Source organism: Panicum virgatum, chromosome 5K (assembly GCF_016808335.1).
Source record: "Panicum virgatum strain AP13 chromosome 5K, P.virgatum_v5, whole genome shotgun sequence".
In the NCBI taxonomy this organism is placed as follows: domain Eukaryota; kingdom Viridiplantae; phylum Streptophyta; class Magnoliopsida; order Poales; family Poaceae; genus Panicum; species Panicum virgatum.
Window position 1 is genome coordinate 50,511,768 of NC_053140.1, and position 22,198 is coordinate 50,533,965.

Below are 22,198 nucleotides of genomic sequence, written 5' to 3' on the forward strand. Positions count from 1 at the left end.
TCACCTAGGACGGCACGTGGCCGCCGCGCGGCGCCGGAGGGTTGGGGTAGGAGTGTTGGAGACACCGCCAGTGCGGGTGGATTGCTTCTTGCGCTTGCGGGAGCGTTCCCCGCCGCTATTGACGGTGGTGTTGTTGGAGACCGGAGGAGGCGCCGCAGATCCCGTGGCAGGTACGTTGCCAGATGCGTTGGAGGAGCGGGATGCGGCAAGAAGAGCGGTGGAGGTGACCTTGCGAGCACGATCGGCAATCCAGATCTCCTCTTGGTGGAGAAAGGAGCGGGCTTGAAGAAACCGCATGCCGGACGCCGAGATCGTTGGCGCGCAGTGAGCGAGCTTGTCGCTGAGGCCGCCAAGGAGGGTGATGACGAGTTCCTGGTCGGTGAGAGGGGAGCCAAGGTCGCGCAAGATGTCGCCCTGGCGCTTGATCTGAACACAGTAGTCGACGACGTTCATGTCGCCCTGGCTGAGGGCGTGGAGTTGTTGGCGGGCCTGCGATGTACGCTGGACCACGTTGTCGAGGAACTGAGTGGCGATGGCAGACCAGACGGAGTGGGCGGTGTCGTCGGGCTGGATCACGGCGGAGAGCAGGTCATCGGAGAGTGTGGCGTAGATCCAGGAAACGACACATGTGTCGATCTGGGTCCACTCCGGATCGAAGACTTGCAGCTGCGCGTCGACGGAGCCATCGACATGATCCAGAAGACCGAACTTCTTGAGGGTGTTGGTGAAGAACGTGCGCCAGGTGCCGTAGTTGGCAGCGACGAGATCAAGAACGACCGGAACATGGGACTTGATGCTGATGAGCTGGGCGGTGGAGGCGTTGATGGCGACGGCGCCCATGGCGAAGGGGTTGGAGGAGCCAGAGGAAGAAGAAGGGCTCGCCATCGGGTGGGAGGTGGCGGAAGCGAGGAGTTAGGAACGGGGGTAAGCTGATACCATGAAAGAGTTTGCACCGCAATGAATGATTGTATTGATCTCATCACATGTACATATACAAGAGCCGAGCAACTGTCGGCGAGCGCGACGCACGGGCGTGGCGAGTGAGACGCGGTGCTGGGCATCGTGGGCGCGCTCCAAGCGGGCGCACAACCAGCAGACTAGTGGTCAGGCGAGTGGCCTAGACGAGCGCCGGTCAGGCGAGTGGCCTAGAAGAGCGCAGCACTAACCGCTTTGACAATTCTCATACACGTTAGAGCAAATGAACAATCTCCAAAGGGAAACTGATGCTAAATAAACAGGAAAAGAAGTGGGATATATAATACAACAATATTATTCAGCCCTCTCTCCACCTTGTCGTCACTCGTTCTGGTGCCGGTGATGGGCTTGTGGGGTTTGTGCTTGTCGGATTTGGAGCTCCAGATCTTGACGAGCGCTGTATAGGAGTCAGCTGCCGTCAGGCTTGGCTGGCATCGCTACGCGAGGTGACCAGCGGGGAGGCTGTGGGGTTCGCGGATGTCAGGTATAATGGCCTGGTTCTCCCGTCCTCCGGTGAGATTGCCAGGTCAAGGCTCAGGTCAGCGCGGGGCGCGTCCCCGGCCGATGGCATTTCACTGTTTTCTTCCTATCCATGGCGGGATTTTTCTACGGTTCTTGTCAAAGCCTTTTGTGCGATGGTGCTTTCTTGAGTCTGTGGATGGAGGCTGCTCTTCGTGTTTTCCTCCGGCGACTAGCTCGGCGGTGGATTTTTTTTTGAACGGTTTAAAATTTTTTTTGAACGGTCTCGGCGGTGGATTTTGACAATCGACAGCGTCTCTGGTGGATGGAGAGGCTCTTAGTAATAGTTTGGTTTGTTTGGGGCCTTTGTGAAGTTTGGTTGGGACAGTTGTCCCCACTGTATCCTTTTCGTGTCTGTGTATGCGTATCTGTACATTATCCTTACATCTTAATACAGACACATATTCCTAAGAAAAAGTTTGTTGTTTTGCAATCCTATGGTCTTGCTCTTGGGTTGCATTGGGCAAATGGAGTTTACAGCATGGCGCTGCTAGGAGCCCAGGAAAACACCTTCCTCCTCTCTTTTCTTTCTTTGTGGCCTTCTACAGTGGGGACTAGTGGCGACGGCCAACGGCCGTGGTTTATTGCGCTTGGGGGGTGGCGAACAGGCGGAGATTTGCGCCCGCATGCGGGTGGCCGGAGGCATAGATGCTGCTGGTCACCATCCTCTTCGCATATGTTCCTTCAGTACCGTCAGCAAACACTTGCAATATCTTGGTGCCAAGTGCCAACCTTTGCTTTCTGAGACTTCTTTCTGAAAAATGGATGTTCCTCTGGGTCTGGCGTGATCTTTTTTCAACCCTGAGCCACTGTCCAAGATAAGAAGAATCTAACCTTTTTTTTTATCTCGCAGCATAAATGTTCAGAACCATTAAAAAATTGTAAATGCCTGTAAATGTTGGCCACCATTTGGCGCTCTGAGCTACAGTGAACGTGCTTGCGATATTTTGATCGAAAAAATTTGGCACGTGCATCTCACATGCCATACCCATAATAATATCGGCACTCTTATTGCACAACCGGGTTTCCACCATACTTCGGCACTCCAGCAATACATGGGAAAACACCGCGCTGTACAAAAGGTTCAGTACAGCACGAAGACATGTCAGTTCCAAGTGAACATATGCACGCAATAATCTACTATGTCTGTAGCAACATTCAAGGTAAATATAGTATATACCAATCTGACACTGGGTCATAACCAATGCACGCCCTCAACGCTACAACATGAGATCCAAAGGCAAAGCATAATAAACATCCCTCCTTTAACAAAAATTAGGACGAATGAAAGCCGTCTCCAATCAATTCAGCAACAGCACACACTGGAAACGGGCTAAATCCTCAACAAAGCACAGCCACAGATGCTCCCTCGACAATGTGTCATTGGTGACCCTGGTCGCCAGGTTGGTCTGTCGCTTGTGACATTCAAGATATCAACATCAGACAGCAGCTTGATGCACTGGTTTCTTGGCCCTGGTCCAATCACTCCCCCAACCAAATATATGCTGTTGCCAAGACCAATCATCCCGAAGCCGATCCTGCTTTGGAATTCAGATGCACAAGACACCATCTTATAAGGAAAGTTCTCCCCACGTTGCTTCATGATACAGCTATTGCTCAGCACATACAGCTCTCCACCAACCATCACCATTGGGCCTTGCGGCCAAGAGAAATCTTCAACAGCCCACTGACTGCCACCATCTTCCAGAATCTGCACTGTTGACAGGCCTTTATGCAATACATGCATCTTACCCTTGATGACAAGTCCAGAACATGCAGAGCTGTGTGCCTGACGAAGGTCAGGGAGAGGCTCCCACGTGTCAGCTTCAGGGTCATAGATCTCAGCCTCTGATATCGATTTGCGACAGTTTGTGAATCCCCCTGCCACGATTATTTTACCATCCAATGCACAACAAGCAAACATTGCTCGAGCCACAAGCATTGGAGCCCTCTGGGACCACACTCGGTGTAGCGGATCATAAGACCAAACCTCATTGCTCGCAAAGATCCTGTCGTGGTCTCCAGTAAGCGGATCAACTCGATCACTGCCGCCACCAATTACATAGAGCTTGCCAGTAACTGAGGCCACTCCAAAGCGGGCTATGTTCCTAATCTGAGACGGCATGACAGGGAGAGTTATCCACTTGTCCCGAAGGGGATCATAAAGTTGCCACATGTTTTCTGGTTCAAATGCCAATACACATAACAGTTCTTCTGTTGCACCAATCTGATTCCGTATTTTAAGAAGTTCACCACTGCGAACTGATGCTCTCCAAGAGCGGCAAACCAACTGAAGCATGGGATGATACAAGAACGGGACCCGTGCAAGGCACTGGCGAGCAACTTCATTAGGGAGACCATCAAGTAAGGTTGATGCCATTGTGCACTCAATCATATGATCATAATGCAGCAATAAAGCAACAACACTATGGAAGCCTGGAAGTAATGAAACACAAAGTCAGATATGCTGTAAAGCAAAAGAAGGTATTGTAGGTTCAACATTAATAATCAAATATCCATGTAAATCTAAATCTCAAACTGACAGTGGATGGAATATAAATTATGTAAAACAATAGTTCAAACCAAGACATCAAACACATAGTTAAGGGGCCTGTTTGGGGCTGCTCCAATCCATGTTTTTCAGATCCCCTCCAAAAACTCCACCGGTGAGGCAGCTCCACCAAATCACCAACAACTTGTTCTACCAAATCCACCAAAATGAACTAGGGGAGGCCTCCAACTAAATGGAGTTGGAATTGGCTGCTCGAGAATTTGGGGGAGTTATGGACTTTGGGAGGAAGTCCATCCCATGGAGATGATAAGCGTGGAGTGAGGAAATCCCAAACAGGAGTACAGGACATAACAACAAACAGTTTAATTGAGGCTAAAGAAAAGACCTTGTAGGATCAGAATGAAAAGATCTATTATCCTTTAATGTGTTATACTGCAAACAGAGAACTATGAAGAGGTCTCATAAGAAACATGCTCTAGCTCATATTACTATTTATTTGTAAATCAGCTATCATAGGTAGAGGAAGATTTTATCCCAGTAATCATGTTTATCTACATCGACCATAAAAGAATTAGTTAAGCTATCTGCAAGCTTTGTGTTCCTTAAGTTTCTGAGCATACAATCACTACAAATATTCGATAATGGATATAGCTTCAAAAAAACAGAACTCATCGGTAATCAGGTTGAAACAGAAGCTCCATATAGGATGTAACAGAGGAAACTATAACTACCTGTAATTTTTTAGACGTTCAAATAATGAGGCATATTTTTACGGTTTATTGGGCTCTATATTCCAGTCTTGTACATATGCTCCAAGACACATAATGCAATTTAGTGGGCTTGTTATAAGCACAAAAAGGGGAAAACAAAACTTTACGGTAAACAGGCCCAGATTGATATACATTAGCAATTCAAGCAGGGGCAACAACAAAAGGGCATGAAATGCTACTTTTACCATTTTCATGGAACTTTTCCACTTCACATCAAATTGTGTTGTAAATACAGTGTTACAAAAGAAAACCATGCATGGATGAAAGGAAGGCATGTAACCCAATAAAATTAGGCATTGGCCATAAGCCCGTCCATGTCAAAAGAATGGGGGAAGGAAAAGGAACCAAAAAACATGGAAATCATTTTTCTCTAGCTTGCTGACCATTATTGCTGATGTATACTAACTAGGATGGAAATGGGTCTGCCTCTGCATAATGGGCTATCTTGGTGCACCCTACATTCGAAGTCTTCCATCCTTGCATTGGTCACAACAATCCACAGAATAATTTAAAAAAAAATGGACGATGCCCCTAAATTTTTTCCGCCGCAACCACGAATTGGGTACCCCTAAACAATCCATACTTCCTAAACTCTTTGACAGAAGAAATTTGGAATACGCTATCCCGATCAGTCTTGGAAAAACGATTTGGTATCAGCCTACCCTGTGGAGTTTACTGAACCGGATTCTGCGTGACGTGGAGAAGAGAGCACGCAATCGAACCGAAATGGACGGATTCGGTTCCCACGACGAACCGAAAGGAATATTCGGATTCGATTGCTCGCAGGAGTAGGAACGATCATCGAAGAACAAGAACCAGTAACAATCCGTCAAGGAAGGCAAGGGTTCCTTACCAGGAAACGGAGAAATCGATGGATCTCCACCCGTCCCCGGTCCAGCCGAGGTAGGAGGACGCCGGTGGCGGCGGCGGCGGCTGTGGTTATGGCGGTCGACAGCGATGGCCGTGCGAGAGCGAGACGCACCCCTTGAGCCCGAGAGGTGCCGGGCAGGCCGGAACCGCACAAGCGAGGCAGGTGATTTAGGGTTTCCGGCGGGTGGTGGTGAATTTTGGAATGGGGGAGGAGGGGTGGGAGATCACTGGGAGAAGAGAAGGCGGGTGAGACGTGAGGAGAAGCAACCCGGAGATGGGGATTCAGGTTCCACGATAAATGGCTGCAGCAGCCAGCAGGCTGCCCGGTGGGCCCTCCTCCCGCACACACGAGGCTTTTTTCTTTTTTTATATTTAAAAAAAATAAAAATTTCAAAAATATATGTCTATTTTGAAATATTTCAAAAATACCTCCGGCCGCCCCCATAGGGCGACAAGCTCTAAGTGTAATTTTTTTTCTTCAAATTTGCAACGAGGTCCCTGAAAAAAAGTCTGTCGCCCCCAACGGGCGACAGGGGGGCCTGTGGCCCCCCCTCGGGCGACCACTGGGCCCCGCCCACGGGCGCGGCAGGGGGCCTGTCGCCCCCCTCCCCCGCGGGCGACAGGGGGGCCTGTCGCCCCCCCCCCTCGGGCGACCGGGGTAACCCCCTTATATAAGGATCCAACCCCCCTTCCCTTCTCATTTGAGTCCGAAAGTTCCACCAAAAATTCAGAAAAAAAGAGAGGGGTGAGGAGAAGGGAAGCGGCGAAGCCCTGCCGGATTGTGGGTTCCGTGTTGATCCGTTGACACATATGATCACCGTCCAGTCTTTTGTTAATTGGGAGGTAGAAAGTGAATTATGAGAATTGATGATGATATACAACACTGATGACTGACAGAAGTACATGCAAGCAGCTCTAGAGCGTGGGTGGGCTTTGGCCATTCTTGTTCAAATCCGGGAGAAGACACAAAATGAAATCCAACATTGTGCAGATCAAGGAACTCCGAGTATTCGAAGAGAGACCAATTATGTTGAGCAAAATGAGTCAGAAGAGACAGAGAACCAAAACATGGGATCATAGGGCCTTGCTGATGAGGGAGAGAGGATATATAGCATTGTGGACGAGATGGAGGCAGAAGACCAAACCGCAATAGAGATGGAAGAATATGAGGACTCATCTGATGACGAGCAGCACTCATTGCCAAAAAAGTGGAAGGAGCATAGTTTTGGCAGTCATGTCGCAGAAGATGTACGAAATCAGGAGTGGAATTATAGAGGGAATGAGGTAGTGCAAGGTGCAACATATCCAAACATTGAAGCCGTAAAAGATGCTGTGAGACTATGGGCAATATCATTGAAACGAGAATTCAGAGTCGTAAAGTCTGGCAGTAAAGAATATAAGGTGAAGTGTGTGAATGATGGATGTCCATGGCGAGTACATGCATTAAAGGGAAAATGGAAGTCGAACTGGAAATGTTCCATTGTGACAGAGCACACTTGTTTGCTGTCAGAAGTTCTTCCCTCGCATCGCGATATATCATGCGACTTTGTTGCAAAGCAAATGTATGGGTTTATTATGGCAACCTAAATTATGAGCCAAAAATGATTGTTCGACACATTGAGCAGACTTACCAGTACACCATCAGTTATTTGAAGGCATGGCGGGCTAAACAAAGGGTGTTCGAGATACGGTTCGGCACATACGAGACATCATATGATAACCTACCTCGTATGTTATCCCAGATTGCTGCTAGAAATCCTGAAAGCTTTTATGACACATACCTCGTACCAGCCGTGACTAGAGGGCAAAAAATTATGCAACGAGCCTTCTTTTGCATAGGTGCTTGTGTTAGAGCATTTAAGTGTTGTCTTTCGGTGATCTGCATTGATGGCACATTTCTGACTAGAAGGTATAAAGGTCAGATACTCACCACAATCGGGGTAGATTGCAACGACCAAATAGTTCCGCTCGCATTTGTATTTGTTGAGAATGAGAACTTAGACAGTTGGTATTGGTTCCTTGAACGAGTGAAGGTTCATGTTGTTGCTGCACATCCAGATGTGTGCCTTATTAGTGATAGACATGCAGGTCAGCTGCAATCAATACTGAAATTGCAACGTGGAACTGCGACAACGCCTCTATTGTGGCCCGATGTCCAAAACAAGTGGTGCATTAGGCATATGGGTGCAAACTTCTATGACCACTTCAAGAACAAGGATTTTAAGAACCTGTTTAAGAGGTTGTGCACCCAAAATCAACAGAGAAAATTTAATGCATTATGACAGATGCTTGATCAGTTGACTGTAGAGTTAGTGAAGGTAAAGACATCAGGATCCCCAATGATCCAGTTTGAGGAGACAGAGGCATGGTCGAGGCAGCGTGATCAGTTACGTCAGGTAGTGCACAACTTGGGAAGCCGTGTGCAGTACGAAGACAGCCACGGCTCGTCCCAGGCCTCGTCGTCGTTCCCGTGTCCGTCGGGGCCGACGTCGCAGTTCTTCCCAAGTGCAGGTAACGTACATATCTCTTTAAAATTAGATCAAGTGTTCCTATATATTTACTAATATCACATACAGGATACGATCCAGCTATTGCGTTCGGCCATACTGGAATGTTTAGAGGGACAGCACCAGTTAGCGGACCGTATCCAGGGATGGTACCGGGGCCACATATACCGGTCTACACAGGTTAGTTTATGTTTCGTATTTCGGTTTCTACATGTCATGACGAAATACACGAGCGTACGCTAACATCCACATTTTATGCGTAGGATTCTACCCCGATGCAGGCGCCGAACCTTCTTCTTCCTCCATTCGACCAGATAACGAGGCCTTCATCTTAGACGACCTCGACAGCTTGACTCCAGAAGAGCCTGCCGCGCAAGGTGACCCCGATTTCTTGGGGTATTCACAGCTAGGAGGAGCACCACTTGGGATCTCTCAGCAGTAGACACCGCAGCCCCTTGCGTGTCCTGAGCGACAGGTGAGGTCTCCGGATGTTCTCACCTACTCCGAGGGCCATGTCTGTGCCCAGCAGAGGGCTAAGAGGGTCTGATGCCCTAGGGGTGGTTAGATATATCTGATGTTTATTTGTAATGAGATAGCTGTGGACCGCTTATTTGTATCCGATGTTTATGATTGTGCTAGTTTACTTGTCATTTGTTTCTATAGATATTATTTATGTGAACTTGTTATGTTTGTGGGTTCCATAATGCTCGTGAAATAAGGGAAGTTTTTGCGAATTTTTTCCGTGATTTAATGAAGGACAAGTTAGGTGCGGTAGGAGTTAGCGGCCGAGATCCTGCCAACGATGATGACAACTACACGCTCGAATAGCTCAAAATAGTAACCATAGTGTATCTAGCTGCGAGTACGAGATCACAGGTTGCCACTGCTCAGCACGGCGATCACGGGTTTCCCAAATGTCGCATTCTTTGCGCAGACATACGTGACCCAATAATAGTGCCCTTCCACCATTTCAAAAAGATGTGACAACACGGCAACCACTTCAGCTCACCTTCAAAGCAGTCTCTCTGGCGAGGACGACGGACCTGTCATTCTACAGCGCAGGTCTGTGGCGTGTAGTGGGGAAGGCGGCATCTAGGCGCGATCGACCAAGCGGCAGCAATGCAGCGCTGTGAGTCTGCATGCACAGAGATGCATCGAGTAGTCATTTCGAGAATCGAATCTAGCCTTTTCAGTGTTAGGTCAGCTAGCCTCTTCACTGTGTTGTCATATAGGCTTTTTAGGTGCATTTACACTCCACACTCCGGATATTAGATCTTTGTGCGCCTATAAATACTCCGAAGTTTGGGAACTCCCAGCAGCACTTAAACACCAAAGCTCATTATATACCCAATATCTGGAGGTGGGTCTAGCGGGAAGAATTACTACGGTTTTAGGAAAGAAAAAGGGGGAAGAAAGGGAGACCCCATAATATGGGAGGGGCCTCTTGGACCTGATTTCTTTCCAGAACCAGTGTTTGAGTTTCCGCCACAGCACAAGAGTGAATTTACAAATGAAACTCCTCTTCGACAATACGATAACCGTAGAGAACCATGGCCAAAATGCAGACATGGTGAGGACTGTTTAGTGCAGATGTGCACCAACGGGATGGATGGCGGTCGGCGTTTCTTTAAATGTCCACACGCATGGGTAATACTCGGTTATTTCATTTCTTTATCTTCAATGAGACACCTTACATGAAATTTGTTTTGAAGTCTTCCGATGCTCCAGAAAACTGTGGTTTTACTAGGTGGGTCGATCCTGCAGCAATTGATTCTGTTCAGGAGTTCATCGTGTAGCTCCAGATAAAAATCTTTGATCTGGAATGCAAGGTGAACCATTGTGAGGAAGTGAGCGAGGGTAATAAAGACGACGAAGTTGATGATACCAGCAATGCTGCCGGTTCACAGGATGAACCATGCACTATTCCTTACTGCAATTACCCTTGTAACAAGAAGAAGGGCTCTGTGCCTCCGGCACCACCGTCTGCACTACCTGCAATGGGTGCATACTGCGGAGAAGGCTCAACGCAGTTTGCTACATGGGGGTACGGCTACTAGGACTACCCTAGTGCTAGTGACTTGCTGCATCGTTGTGTTTGTTCTGTTTTTTTTTAAAATTACCTAAGGCATGTTAGGTTAGTCCGGAATCTGTTTACCGTAGTTTGCAACGGATTCTGCCATGCCACTGCATGTGTGATGTGTGTTTCATCATCGTTGTATTATGATGTAAAATTTGATGGTTCACATTATGTAATGCATTTCTTAGTTCTTATTTTTTATCGTTATATTAATTAAATGTGTGCTTTTTAGTATTCTAGTCACATGAAAAGCTCCGAGGGCCATGTCCGTGCCCAGCAGAGGGCTAAGAGGGTCCGACGCCCTAGGGGTCGTTAGATATATCTGATGTTTATTTGTAATGAGATAGCTGTGGACCGCTTATTTATACACTTCAACGTTCGCCTCTGATCACTCTCGTTTTTTCCATTACATACAATAGATGGTATGTTTATACTTCGATGCTCAATTACGACTAAGTACGATTCAAACTCGACATTATGTACATGTCCAGTGAATGCAAGTTTGGTACGAGACATACATACAAGCATAATATAATATTAACAATACTAAATGCGAATACATCTTAAACCGATGAACATCATATATTATAGATCATGGCATGAAATCATCTAGGTCGTTATCCCAGTTGACAGATGGTGGTGCTGCAGGTGGTGTAGTATGGCTCGACGAACCTCTTGGCTTTCCCTTTCTCTCTTTTCTGGATCTACGTTCATGTACAGAGTGAGGAACATCATGTGTTGGAGGCTATGGTTTGGGGGCATGAAGTCATCCAAGTCGTCATTCCAGTTAACACAAGTTTGTGCTGCAGGTGGTGCAATATGACTTGGCGAACCTCTTGCCTTTCCCTTTGTCTCTTTTCTGATTCTAGGTTCATGTAAAGGGGTAGGAACATTATGTGTTGGAGGACATGGTTTGGGTGGCATGAAATCATCCATGTCGTCATCCCAGTTAACACAAGTTGGTGGTTGAGGTGGTGAAGCATGACTCGATGAACCTCCGGGCATCTGTTCTTGCGCAGGCCAAGTACTATCACCCGAAGATCTTATCCACCTTCTTCGTCTAGTTTGCGGCATAAGTCCACCGAAGATACATACCAATTTACGGAAATTTGGTATCGTTTTGTTAATCAACAAACAATGTTACTGTTTCATAAATATGGATTCGAAATGATGGACGGGATTACAACTGAATGAGAGTTACCTTAATGTGCATCTCATACACCTCTGGCCGCATCCATATCTTACAAGAACTTTGTAAGAATCCAATGATATTTGGATGATTCGCTAGTTCACATACTCTCATGTATATCTTCCGACGTTCTAGCAGGTGTCTCTTTACATCTTGTGTCGTAATACCTCGAAATAATATGAAATCTTTAAACTCTACTACTTTGGACAACACCATCTCCTACTTTGGACAACACCATCTCTATCGTACCATCCGCTAACGGATCCAACTTCTTACTGATAACAAGATGGATCATGATATCAAGTATTATACTAGATTTTTCTTCGGTCTATGAAAATCCTTCACAATTGAAGGCAGCCATTGACTTATACTGCAATATCAATAAGGTACTTTCATAATTCTATTCTAATTCATAATTAATTTAAAAACAAGTCTGTAATAGTACTGAAATTGTAATACTAAACGAGTGTTCTAAAGCACCAAATCTAATTCAGCTAATCCGCTAATTAAATTAAATTGTTATACAATATCAATGGATTCATACGGAAGTTACCGGTAGATCACAAGTACGCAATTCGGCAGAGCTTCACCGTTTTTCTTCTCCTCACCCCTCTCTTTTTTTCTGAATTTTTAGACTCAAATGACAAAAGAAATGACGGCCAGGGCTTATATAGGGTGAGGGGACCATGTCGCCCCCCAACGGGCGACAGACCACAGGGGCCTGTCGCCCGTTGGGGGGCGACAGCCCGCCCCTTTTTTTTCCTAGGGACCTCGTTGCGAATTTGAAGAAAAAAATAACACTTAGGGCCTATCGCCCTATGAGAGGGCGACCGGGGTAGTTTTGAAATATTTCAAAATGAATATATATTTTTGAAATTTTTATTTTTTAAAAATATAAAAAAGAAAAAAAAGCCCCCACACGACATCGGCGATTCCAAAGCCGGGGGGATTCCAAAGCCGGGCCAAGAAGGAGAAAATACTTTGGTTTGGTTGGGCCTTCCGGTTGAATCCCACATGGACCTGAAACCAAACGAGATCGATCCAATCAGTGGTCCGGGCCTTCCAACGTGGTCTCACATGAACACCGGGCCTGAATCAATAAGATTTGTTGCCCATTCTTGATCAAGATAAAAAGTAAGTTTTTCTCTATTAAAAAACAGTTTGTTTGGTGTCGTTCTCAGTATATCCTCCACAAATTGTTCATGGCTGTGGTATCCATTCTCATATAAAGTAGAGCCTATCCATACCCTCCTAGATAGTATTATGATTTATGAAAGCAAAATCATTCCTCAACTTCAAAATCCCCCGAATATGAGCAGAAATCACTCACAATGTATAATCTATTTTGCATTGCTTCTTAATTTCGAACACTGAGATGTACTAAAATATTCCTTAACCGTTGATTGGCATCTCTCGCGTGAATACCAGAGCATCCCGCCGTTCCCCAACCCCCGGAATCCCAGCAGCCTCATCTGTACTGGCAACTGGCAAGGCTAGCCATGACACGACGCAGCCGGGGCAAGCGCCGCCGCGCGAGCCCTGACGCGCCGGCGAAGCGCCGCCGCGGAGGCCCGCCGGAGAGAGAGGCCGACGACTATCCGGAGCCCGCTCCGGCTCCGGAGCCTGCGGCTCAGCAGCCGCCTTCGGTGATGGTCGCAGGGCTGCCGCCCGGCTGCGGCGTGCTGGGGCTCAAGTCACGGCTGGAGGCGTACGGCCCCATCGCTCGGGCCCGCCGCGGCCGCCGGGTACGTCACCTTCCGGTCCGGCGCGGCCGCCGTGGCCGCCATTGCCGCGTCCCTCGACCCCGATGGCGGCATCACCATCGGATCCAACAAGGTAATGGGACAATAGATGGCTTTATTTTGTCAGTAAATAAGGTTGATTTCCTGAATTTCGCGATGCGGTGTTGTTCGATTAAGTGGTGGTGGCGCGGCTATTTTTCCTCGATCTGCTCAATCCTAATTCCTAAGCATCTAATTCGGGCTTCTGCTGTTGAGTGTATTGACGCGGCGGAAAATTATTGCTAACTCCACTGCCCCAATTCTTTGAGTTCTGCTCATCAAGATAGCAATGCAAACTGATGCAAAGAGGATCGCGGAGCCTCATTGCTATCATTCAGTAATTTGGGAGGCAACTAAACAAATCTTCAATAGACTCTTCCATTTAGAGACTGTCATAAAAATATGGACCATGTTCTGTGGATTGGTTCAAAATAACCAAGAAAACTATCAATGCAAGAGCTATAAAAAGCAACCTGTATTATACAGTTTTAACTGACATTATGGTCGATGGACAAGCCTTAACTTTTAAAATATACCAACATTCGAACCCATAAAGTTCCTCTCCCACCCTCCCTCCCTCCTTATTGCCCTTGCATACTTTATGTATCCATGTAATTGTTTCCGTAAATGAACAAATTCTGCTGGCATTCCAAGATATCTGAAGTTCTGAACTTGTTAATGGTTTCAACAACAAAATTCTATCTGTTCAGAGTTATTTCACATCCCATAGGATAAAAATTATACATAAAGTTCTAGTGTAAACTTTCACCACATCATACATACAGAGTAACTTGGTAGAAAGAGTTTTAGTTGTTTTACCCCTTGTCTGAAGGCTTGGCAAACGCTCCTTGCTATTTGTTTCTCAGAAGGGGTTAATAGAACAGGATAGCGCACCTTCAAGCAGACAAAAAATTATAATGCAACAGTGCAACATTGTGCATGTAAAGGGAAACACACCCTTCTCTACACAAAAAGGGTTTGAGTTTCTGCTGGCATGTTATAGAGAGGTTTAATCTATAGAATGAGACTAATCATCACATTAAGGCAAGAAACTGTACCTCTTTTCCATCAGAATTTCTCATGACAGCCCCATCCACAACTGGAGACTTGCGTGCTTCAGCATGTGCATATCCAGGCCCAACTGTATAAACCTATAATATGAAGGTTAGGTTCCATAGTTAGCACATCGTTGTTTTTAGGATAACAGTAGGAGAGGACACTTCTGTAAATAAAGAAAAATATGAAGTAATAAGTTAGCAAGGTTTGCCACCTTGACATCTGTCCCTCCTGTAGGCATGAACTCCTCGTAAATGTAAGATCCATATCGCCTCACCTTCCTCACATCTGGGTAAAACTCACTAGATCGATTACCAACCTATGTATTGATTTGAAGAATTTCGTCAGTTCAGTTCATTTTGGAGGAGTTTTGAAGTACACATTAACGATAAGACCCTCCTTGACATCTGTTTCTCCTGTATGCATGAAGTACACATTTTGGAGAAGTTTTGAAGTACACATTAACGATAAGCACAACTTGAAGTACATATTAATGATAAGAAGGATAGACATGAACTTGTTCATTGATACCACTTGAGTAAAATAACCACATATTTTGTTTTGTTAAAGCCAACATCTTATCGTTTATCTAACAGCATACTGCACTGAACACACATCAAAGATGCTAGTTCAGTGGAATATTCTGAACATAAGACAGTAAGGAAACTCGATGGCATCAGTTCAGGAACAAGAGTGGATACGCAAGATATTAGAACATAAAACACATTGCCTGATAGGTTAATTTAGATTATATTGTTTATAAATGCTTTAATATAAGAAAATTATGATGAGTGAAATTATTAACAGAAATATTGAATTCCATAGCAGGTGGCCATATTCATATCATAGCTACAGTATCAACTTGAACTTAAAGGTAACAAATCATTACCTTACGGAAAAGTTCTTTCATTCCTCCACCAGCTGAGCTCGGATAGTATATCATTATATTATGGTCATCACCTTCATATGATAACAATTGTAAGGAGTATAACCATGTTTATTCTATTACTTTACAAAGATACAGTAGGAAAAAAATGAATTGCAGTCAAGAGATCAGTAGTTTTGGATATTACCATGGACAGATTTTGCATGCATCAATACTGACTAATTAGCATAGAGAAAAGATCCAAACAAACAGAATAGTCAATGGGGAGAGTTTTCACAGTAACATAATGTATGAGTCACACTACAATGAATAAAAACACAATTTAGCAAAAAAAAAAGAATAATCTTTCTGCAAATTTAATAAACGACAACAAAGACTTAGCCCAAGCAAGTTAGGGCAAGCTAGAGATGAAGAATGAATTTGTAAAACGAGATAAAAGAGAAAAAAACAACTGTCAGTCACAATATCTATTAAATACGAAGTTTAGCTAGAATGTCTGGACTGTGGAATAAAAAATACTTAAATTTTATACAGTAAAGTGCCAAGGCTTTAGCATGTTATAGATGCTTTGGCAGTAAAAAATGTGTAGAAAATACCAGATAATCTTTTGATGTACAAAAGTGTTAGACTGTTCACATGTTTACTTAAGTACTGTTCATATGGGACTGGATTTATTTCCCTTTCTCGAGTACTAAGTTCAAATAAAGCATCCTGCCTTGACCTCAAGCTTAGTCTTCTAAGCCCTACACCAATATTTCTCTTCTTTTTTGGTTTGCATGTATTGAGCCAAATGAAAATGACTCTGCTAGTCCAAGACAGAATAATCAACAAGAAAAAGAACAAGAGAAAGCAATTACAAAACTTATCAAATTAAGAGATGTTACCATCAATGGGTTTCTCCACAAAAGGCTTGCAAAACCGTTTCCCATGGATCTCAATAAAATCATCATCCTCAACAAAGTAGTTTAGTTCTTGGTTAGGGTACTCTCTTCTGACGACAGCATATGTTGGAACAGGAACCCCATACAATTTAAGTTGCTAAATAGCAAGAGAAAAAGAACAAGAAGAACATCAACATTTTGGAACAACATAAAGTATGTTTGGACTGTTGTATAAGACAATAAAACCTTCATATAAAAGTTTGCAAACTAGGGTTCATCAAACATTCCTTGCACCATCACAGGACTCAAACGTGTTCCAAGATTGGTGGCGGTGGGCTGTGTGAGCGTCGAAAATGGCCAGAAAAGGGCTGAACTCACTGGTGATCCTAATGACATGGTTGATCTGGAAGCTCCGCAACCGCTGTATCTTTGATGGTTGCCAACCAAGACCAACTGGTCCTGCAAGCAACCTTGTGGAAGATGGCAAAGGCAAAAGCGCTAGGGGAGCTGTTGCAGTGAGGAGAGTGTGTGGTAGTTCAATTCTTCAAGGGCGCGATTGTAACAGAAACTAACCCCAGCCATGGATTCGCCATGCAATTGGACCATTATTTCTATCTATTAATACAATAACACGCAGTTATCCTCCAGGTTTGAGAGAAAATGAAGACATTTATGTTGGTTTGGAAAAGCAAGAAAAGAGTCCCTTCTGTTTGTTTCAAATGAAAACAGGACCCTTCAGTAAGTTATTGTGGATTTCTTGGGCACAACATACAGGCGCAAGCTGCGTCCACAAGTGGCTAGAGTAATTATCGTGTGTTTTGGTTTGTTCAGGGGATAAGCATTAGTTAGAGTTTGTTTAGCAGATAAGTTAGAGCTCATTAGGCATGAGAGATTTGCAGTTTGTTAGGAGATTTGTTAGTGCCACTGTTATATATTGAGCACGGCTTAACTCTTTGAGAATTAAGCAAGAAATATTATTATCCCCCCTAATAGGTTGTTCAGAGCATCATAACGGAGGGTGAATGCGCCTCAACCCCTTGCTGATCCCCCATCCAATCTACCATAACATAAGTACAGTTGGACCAAAAATCATCTGTTGCCATGAAATCAACCTAGAATATATGCTAATGAGTAACATTTATTTATAAAATGAAAAAGTCCAAATTACTCCCCTTAAGTATGGCTAAAGTCTGGATACCGGGAGAAATCATCCGGCTTAAAAGCATCTAACAGAGACGATAGAACTCATCTGAGGTCCTAAGTACTAGAAATATTAATACCTGATATACTTTGCTGCGGTCATGAAGGAGGTATTGCGGGACCAACTCATTCACCAAAAAGGGCCTAAAGAACAATATCTAAGTAAAGTTACTCATCAAATAGTAAAAATCCTTAAAATGAGTACTCTTGCTTCTAATCAAATGTATTTGGCACTTGCATGTCCTCCCAAGCAAGAATCAAAAGGAAAATACACTAAGGAAATATTGGTTCTGAAGTTCTCTTTCATCTGTTTAGTTATGACCTCCTGGCAACGGGCATAGAGGAACTCTCATCTAGGAAAACAAATTCCATGATGATACGAATTTCGAAAATGTTATTATTAGGAGAGTTGGTTTAGATTAACTATCAGTCAATAGAGGCAACCATAACAGAGTATATTTCACGATGATATTCTAAAAAGAAACTTTGAATGATGCATATCTTGCAGACTAAAAGAAAGTGTATTTGGATTAGGACTATGACTAATAATCATAATTCCATATAGAAGTCGCACATGGATCAGATTGTCCATAATCGATAATCGTAACACTAGTATAGTTCCTTTAAGTACTAGAAAATACTAAATCTCATGTACATTTAGATCCAACACTTCACAAATGCTACACTTGAGTCAGAGATGATAATTAACCTTCGTAAAGCAGCATATTTCTCTGCCTTTTTTAGTGGATACCCAGATGAGTAAAAGGCAATTAGACAATCACATAATGGCCAACTGTCAAAAAAAAAACAGAAGCAGTCAGTGTAATGAATTAGTAACAAATTGAAATTAGGATGGTGCGCTATGCATTATCCAATGCTGGCATACAACTTAAAACTAACATATACATTGCCACTAAAGGAAATCACCAAATTAATGTCTGACAAGATTTTAATTAAAAAACATACAGAAAAATGATCCCCATTGGAAAACACTAAACTGCTATAAAACTCATGGATGACGGAGTTATTTGGAATCACCAAATTAAAAAATTCCCAAATATTTTATACAGCGTGGATAGTGTTAGTTACTCGCTTAACTATTAAGAAATCATGCTACAGGAGTAATCCATTAGTTAATAATATTTATTATAATCTTATCCTTCAAGTAATTTATCTCTGCATAATTCACTGCTTAATCATAAACAGAAAATTTGCAGCCAGACTTGATAAACAACTTCTGCTTCACACTTGACATACCTCTCAATGGGATCTTGAAGAATCACTTTGTCGCCAAAAATTATAATCTGCACCATAAAGTAGAAGCGCAATATTTTAAATCTTTATATCAGTAGAATAGTAGTTATTGTACTTGCAGGCGAAAGAGTTTCAGAGTTCAGACATTTGAACACCAACAGGGCCAGAAGAATAAACATATGTAACTTCAGCATTATAAAGTATAAACCAAACGGTTCAGTTTCTTCAGGACAAAAAAAGCTAAAGGAATCAGAGATTAGGAATTGGATGGTATGTATGCTTTAACACAGGCGAAACACTGGACCATACATACCATGGTAAGCTGGTAGGGTTTAGGGTTGTATTAAGAGTTTTATTGGATAGAACAATGTCCAAAAATCAACCTTCTATATAGCATGCAACAGAAAGTGAAACAAACTTGCTGGTTGAATAATTACATCATCTCATATAATACAATTTGCTAAACAGCTTGTTCGCAAAAGATAATGGTAAACGGCTATGCTTGGATTGTGTGCCCAAAAAACATCCCGTCCATCATTGTACCCGCTTTTGTTTATTATTATTATTATTATTATTATTATTATTATTATTATTATTATTATTATTATTATTATTATTATTATTATTAATCGGTAAAAAAACTTAACAAGCAGTCAGCAAAAACGGAACGCAAACGATAATCCGCCCGAACGTCCCATTTCTGAGCTATACCTCGAACTCCCCGAACGCGCGCAGCCTCTCAAGAATCTGTTCCATGGGAGAACACGAAACCTGCAAAGGTTTTCAGCAGTATGAAAAAACTGAATCGGTGACAAGACACACAACACCGAGTACTCAAAAATTCCGCCAGGAAATCATTGGTTTCCCCAAAGGCACAACCGCTCACCTTCTTCTCCATGACGCAGACACCAATCTTGATCTTGCCGCCACTGCCGCCGTCACCATCATTGCGCCTCTCCATCCCCTCACCCCCTTCCCTTTCCGCGGAAAGAACAGACTATGACTCGAATAGAAGTGTTTGTTTCTTGGACATTTACCTCCTCACGCCTAGAATCTCACACGTCTTTATGCTTTGTGTCGGTGTCCCGACCCGGGGGTCCGGATCCCAACTAGTAAATGTTGCGTGTTTCCTCGTCCCAGATGATGATGCAAGAGGCGACACAGTAACGCACGGTTTATCCTGGTTCCGGCCGCGGGACCGTACGTCCAGCAAAGGGGGTGTGCGAGGGCACTGTATTATCTTGCACCCGGAGTGCTTGTAGTAGGGGTTACAAGCGAGGCGAGAGAGGGAGGGAAGTCCCCAAGTCTCTGCTAGAAGTAGAGTCGGTTGAGATGAGTGCTTAGTAGTCGTGGAACGTTCTCTTGGAAGAGAGAAGCCAGAGAGCAAGCGACCGGTCCTAGATCAGAGAGATCAGCCAGCCCCCGCTAAAGGAAACCCACCTTCTCCTTTTATATTTGTAAGGAGGGGTGGTGTACATGAGTGGGGGCACGGAAGTCGTCTTTTTCCCCTAAATCGCGGGGGTACAGTGGTCGGATACTGTAGGAAGTACACTGTGGGAAGGCGGCGCGCGTCGCTGTTATCCTGGATTTTGTCCTTGGTTCCGCGGAGATGGCGCCGGTCGGCCCCGGGCCCCCTGGTCGGAGTGCAGGCGTACACTCCAGAAGGTCCGGGGGACACGTGGAGGACCCGGGCTCCTAAAGGGGAGGTCCGGGTCTCCGTCCGTGTGAGCTGGGCGCTTCTTGCAGTCAGACACGTGACGTCGCCGGACCCTTTCCCCAGCGGGTGGTGGGTCCGGATGGTCGGCAGGAGCAGTATCGAGTCTGCCTTGTCCCGTGTCGCAGGTCCCGAGGCACTGCTACAGCATCCGGGATGGCGGAGTGGTGACCAGAGTCAGCGGATGGGACCCCGGTCATGTCTACTGTGGGAGTGGTGGCCTGACACCGCTCGTCCTTTGAGCCGTGGTGGAGTGGCTGGCTTTTAATGCCTTCGTACGGCAAGCGGTTGGGCGGCGGGACTGTTTGTCCCTTGCGACGAGGAGTGGCCTCGAGCGAGGCGGAGATGAGTTACCTGCTCGAGGGTAGATCCGCTTCCCTCGAGCGAGGCGGAGATCGGTCACCTGCTCGAGGGTAGATGCGCTACCCTCGAGCGAGGCGGAGATTGGTCACCTGCTCGAGGGTAGATCCGCTACCCTCGAGCGAGGCGGAGATTGCCCAGCGGGCCTGAGAGGGACCCTCGAGCGAGGCGGAGAGCGTCCCGCGGGTTCGAGGGGGATGTGAATGGGCCGCACGCTGGGCTTCTTTGAGTCCTTTCCTTTCCTCTGAATGAGAAGCAGGCCGTGGGCCTTCGTGGGCTTAGCCGTCTTATCAGGTGTTTGTGTTTTTAAAAGCGGTCTTAGTACCCTAATTGGGGTGTCTCTAATTGTGGTACCCGACAGTAGCCCCCGAGGCTTTGGTCGAGTCATGGGATTCGGCCAAAGGGTAATTTCGACGATTTCTCCCTTGGCATGTTTGGTCAAAAGTCGTGCACCGGCTGGGCGCGCCTGAGCGCGGGCCCGGCGGGTGTGACAACACACTGGTCGGGGTAGTATGCCCGTGGGGGGAGTACTTCGAGGCGCACGCCTTTTGTTTGTTTGAAGGACAAGACGTGTCTGCGCGCTGAGGGGGGGGGGTCAGGGCGACGATGGCGCTTGCTGCTCGGCAGCTGGTGCTTTCGTCACGCTGTCCCGCGCTTCAGGGCCTTAGCCCTGGTTGCCTTGTGGCGCGCCGTTCTAGGGCGGCCGGCCTGAGCCGATGCTGCGCTGCTTAGCGTCCAGGGGCTCAGCTTCGCTTTATTTCGTTCGGTCGCGTCTCGGCGTGGTAACCGAGGGTATCTTCTGCTTGTGGAGTGCCGCGTCGTCACGAGCGATACAAGCCTCCGCTCTTTGACAAGCTTGAAGCTTGGCGCGCCGGCACAGCTATAAATAGAGGTCGTGAGTTCCCCTTTGTTCTCCAAACTCCCAGCTCTTTCTCCTAGCATTGCCCGACTCTCGTAATGCTTCCTTTGCCTTTTTGTGACCGGCCCCCAGATGGGGTGGCTGGCCTTTTTAGGCTTTTGGCGCTAGAAGGATGCTTGCGAGCGGTAGGGGAAGACCGGAGTGGGCGTGCGCTCCATCCCTCAAGTCAAGTGGGAGCAGCAGAAGAGCATTGGGCCAGTGGGGTCCTGTTCCTGCGATGTCCCCTACCCTGAAGGGGAGCGGAGACGCCTGACCGTGGCGCTGGCGCCAGGTCCGACGGCCGTTTTTTGCATCGTCCCCCCCGGCGACAAGGTTGCTCTCGGGGAGACGGTGCGGGGGGCGCTGTCCGCCAGCTCGACCCCCCGCGTGGTCTTCGGTGGAGAAGACGCTAGAAGAAGGCTTGCGAGGAAAGCATCCCGCGGGACCCGTGTGGTCTGGGGGCTGCTCCTCGTATCCCTAGCAGCCTCGCTGTTGCGTCAGCTAGGGGCTCGGTGTCTTTCTTCGCTGCTAGCTTCTCCCCAAGACAGGGAAAATTGCCACGTAGGTGGCAACGTGTTTGTATTTTTCGATGGCTTCGCGCCGGTAACCGTTTGTAATCTTTATTTGCATTTGGGCAATAAAGTCCCCTTTCCCCTCTGTGGGGAGGCTGATCGAGGGTATAGGGGAGAACAGGGAGTTACGACCCTTGAATATGTGTGAAGTCTCCTCCGTGGGGGCGCGTCAGCGCA

General features: G+C 45.9%; 4 protein-coding genes across 4 annotated transcripts; 1 reads left to right on the forward strand and 3 right to left on the reverse strand.

Annotated features, from left to right (window-relative positions):
* LOC120710200 lies at nucleotides 1-885 on the reverse strand. Its single transcript, XM_039995853.1, has one exon. It carries the CDS (start codon nucleotides 883-885, stop codon nucleotides 1-3), a length of 885 nt encoding a protein of 294 aa, XP_039851787.1.
* A 1,661-nt stretch (nucleotides 886-2,546) lies between these two features.
* LOC120708247 (F-box/kelch-repeat protein SKIP30) lies at nucleotides 2,547-5,917 on the reverse strand. Its single transcript, XM_039993434.1, has 2 exons — nucleotides 5,630-5,917; nucleotides 2,547-3,930 (listed from the first exon to the last, which is right to left on the reverse strand). Exon 2 carries the CDS (start codon nucleotides 3,887-3,889, stop codon nucleotides 2,828-2,830), a length of 1,062 nt encoding a protein of 353 aa, XP_039849368.1. The 5' UTR covers nucleotides 3,890-3,930; nucleotides 5,630-5,917; the 3' UTR covers nucleotides 2,547-2,827.
* A 6,925-nt stretch (nucleotides 5,918-12,842) lies between these two features.
* Nucleotides 12,843-18,031, forward strand: LOC120708249 (uncharacterized protein At1g27050). The gene is given in 3 exon segments (XM_039993436.1): nucleotides 12,843-13,151; nucleotides 13,153-13,255; nucleotides 15,085-18,031. Coding segments are annotated over 3 exon segments (357 nt in total). The 5' UTR covers nucleotides 12,843-12,918; the 3' UTR covers nucleotides 15,106-18,031.
* Nucleotides 13,806-19,649, reverse strand: LOC120708248 (inositol hexakisphosphate and diphosphoinositol-pentakisphosphate kinase VIP1-like). The gene is made up of 10 exons (XM_039993435.1): nucleotides 19,364-19,649; nucleotides 19,189-19,248; nucleotides 18,481-18,527; nucleotides 17,933-18,016; nucleotides 17,304-17,367; nucleotides 16,027-16,180; nucleotides 15,146-15,216; nucleotides 14,471-14,575; nucleotides 14,259-14,351; nucleotides 13,806-14,094 (listed from the first exon to the last, which is right to left on the reverse strand). Exons 1-10 carry the CDS (start codon nucleotides 19,436-19,438, stop codon nucleotides 13,966-13,968), a joined length of 882 nt encoding a protein of 293 aa, XP_039849369.1. The 5' UTR covers nucleotides 19,439-19,649; the 3' UTR covers nucleotides 13,806-13,965.
* Nucleotides 19,650-22,198: the final 2,549 nt, after the last annotated feature.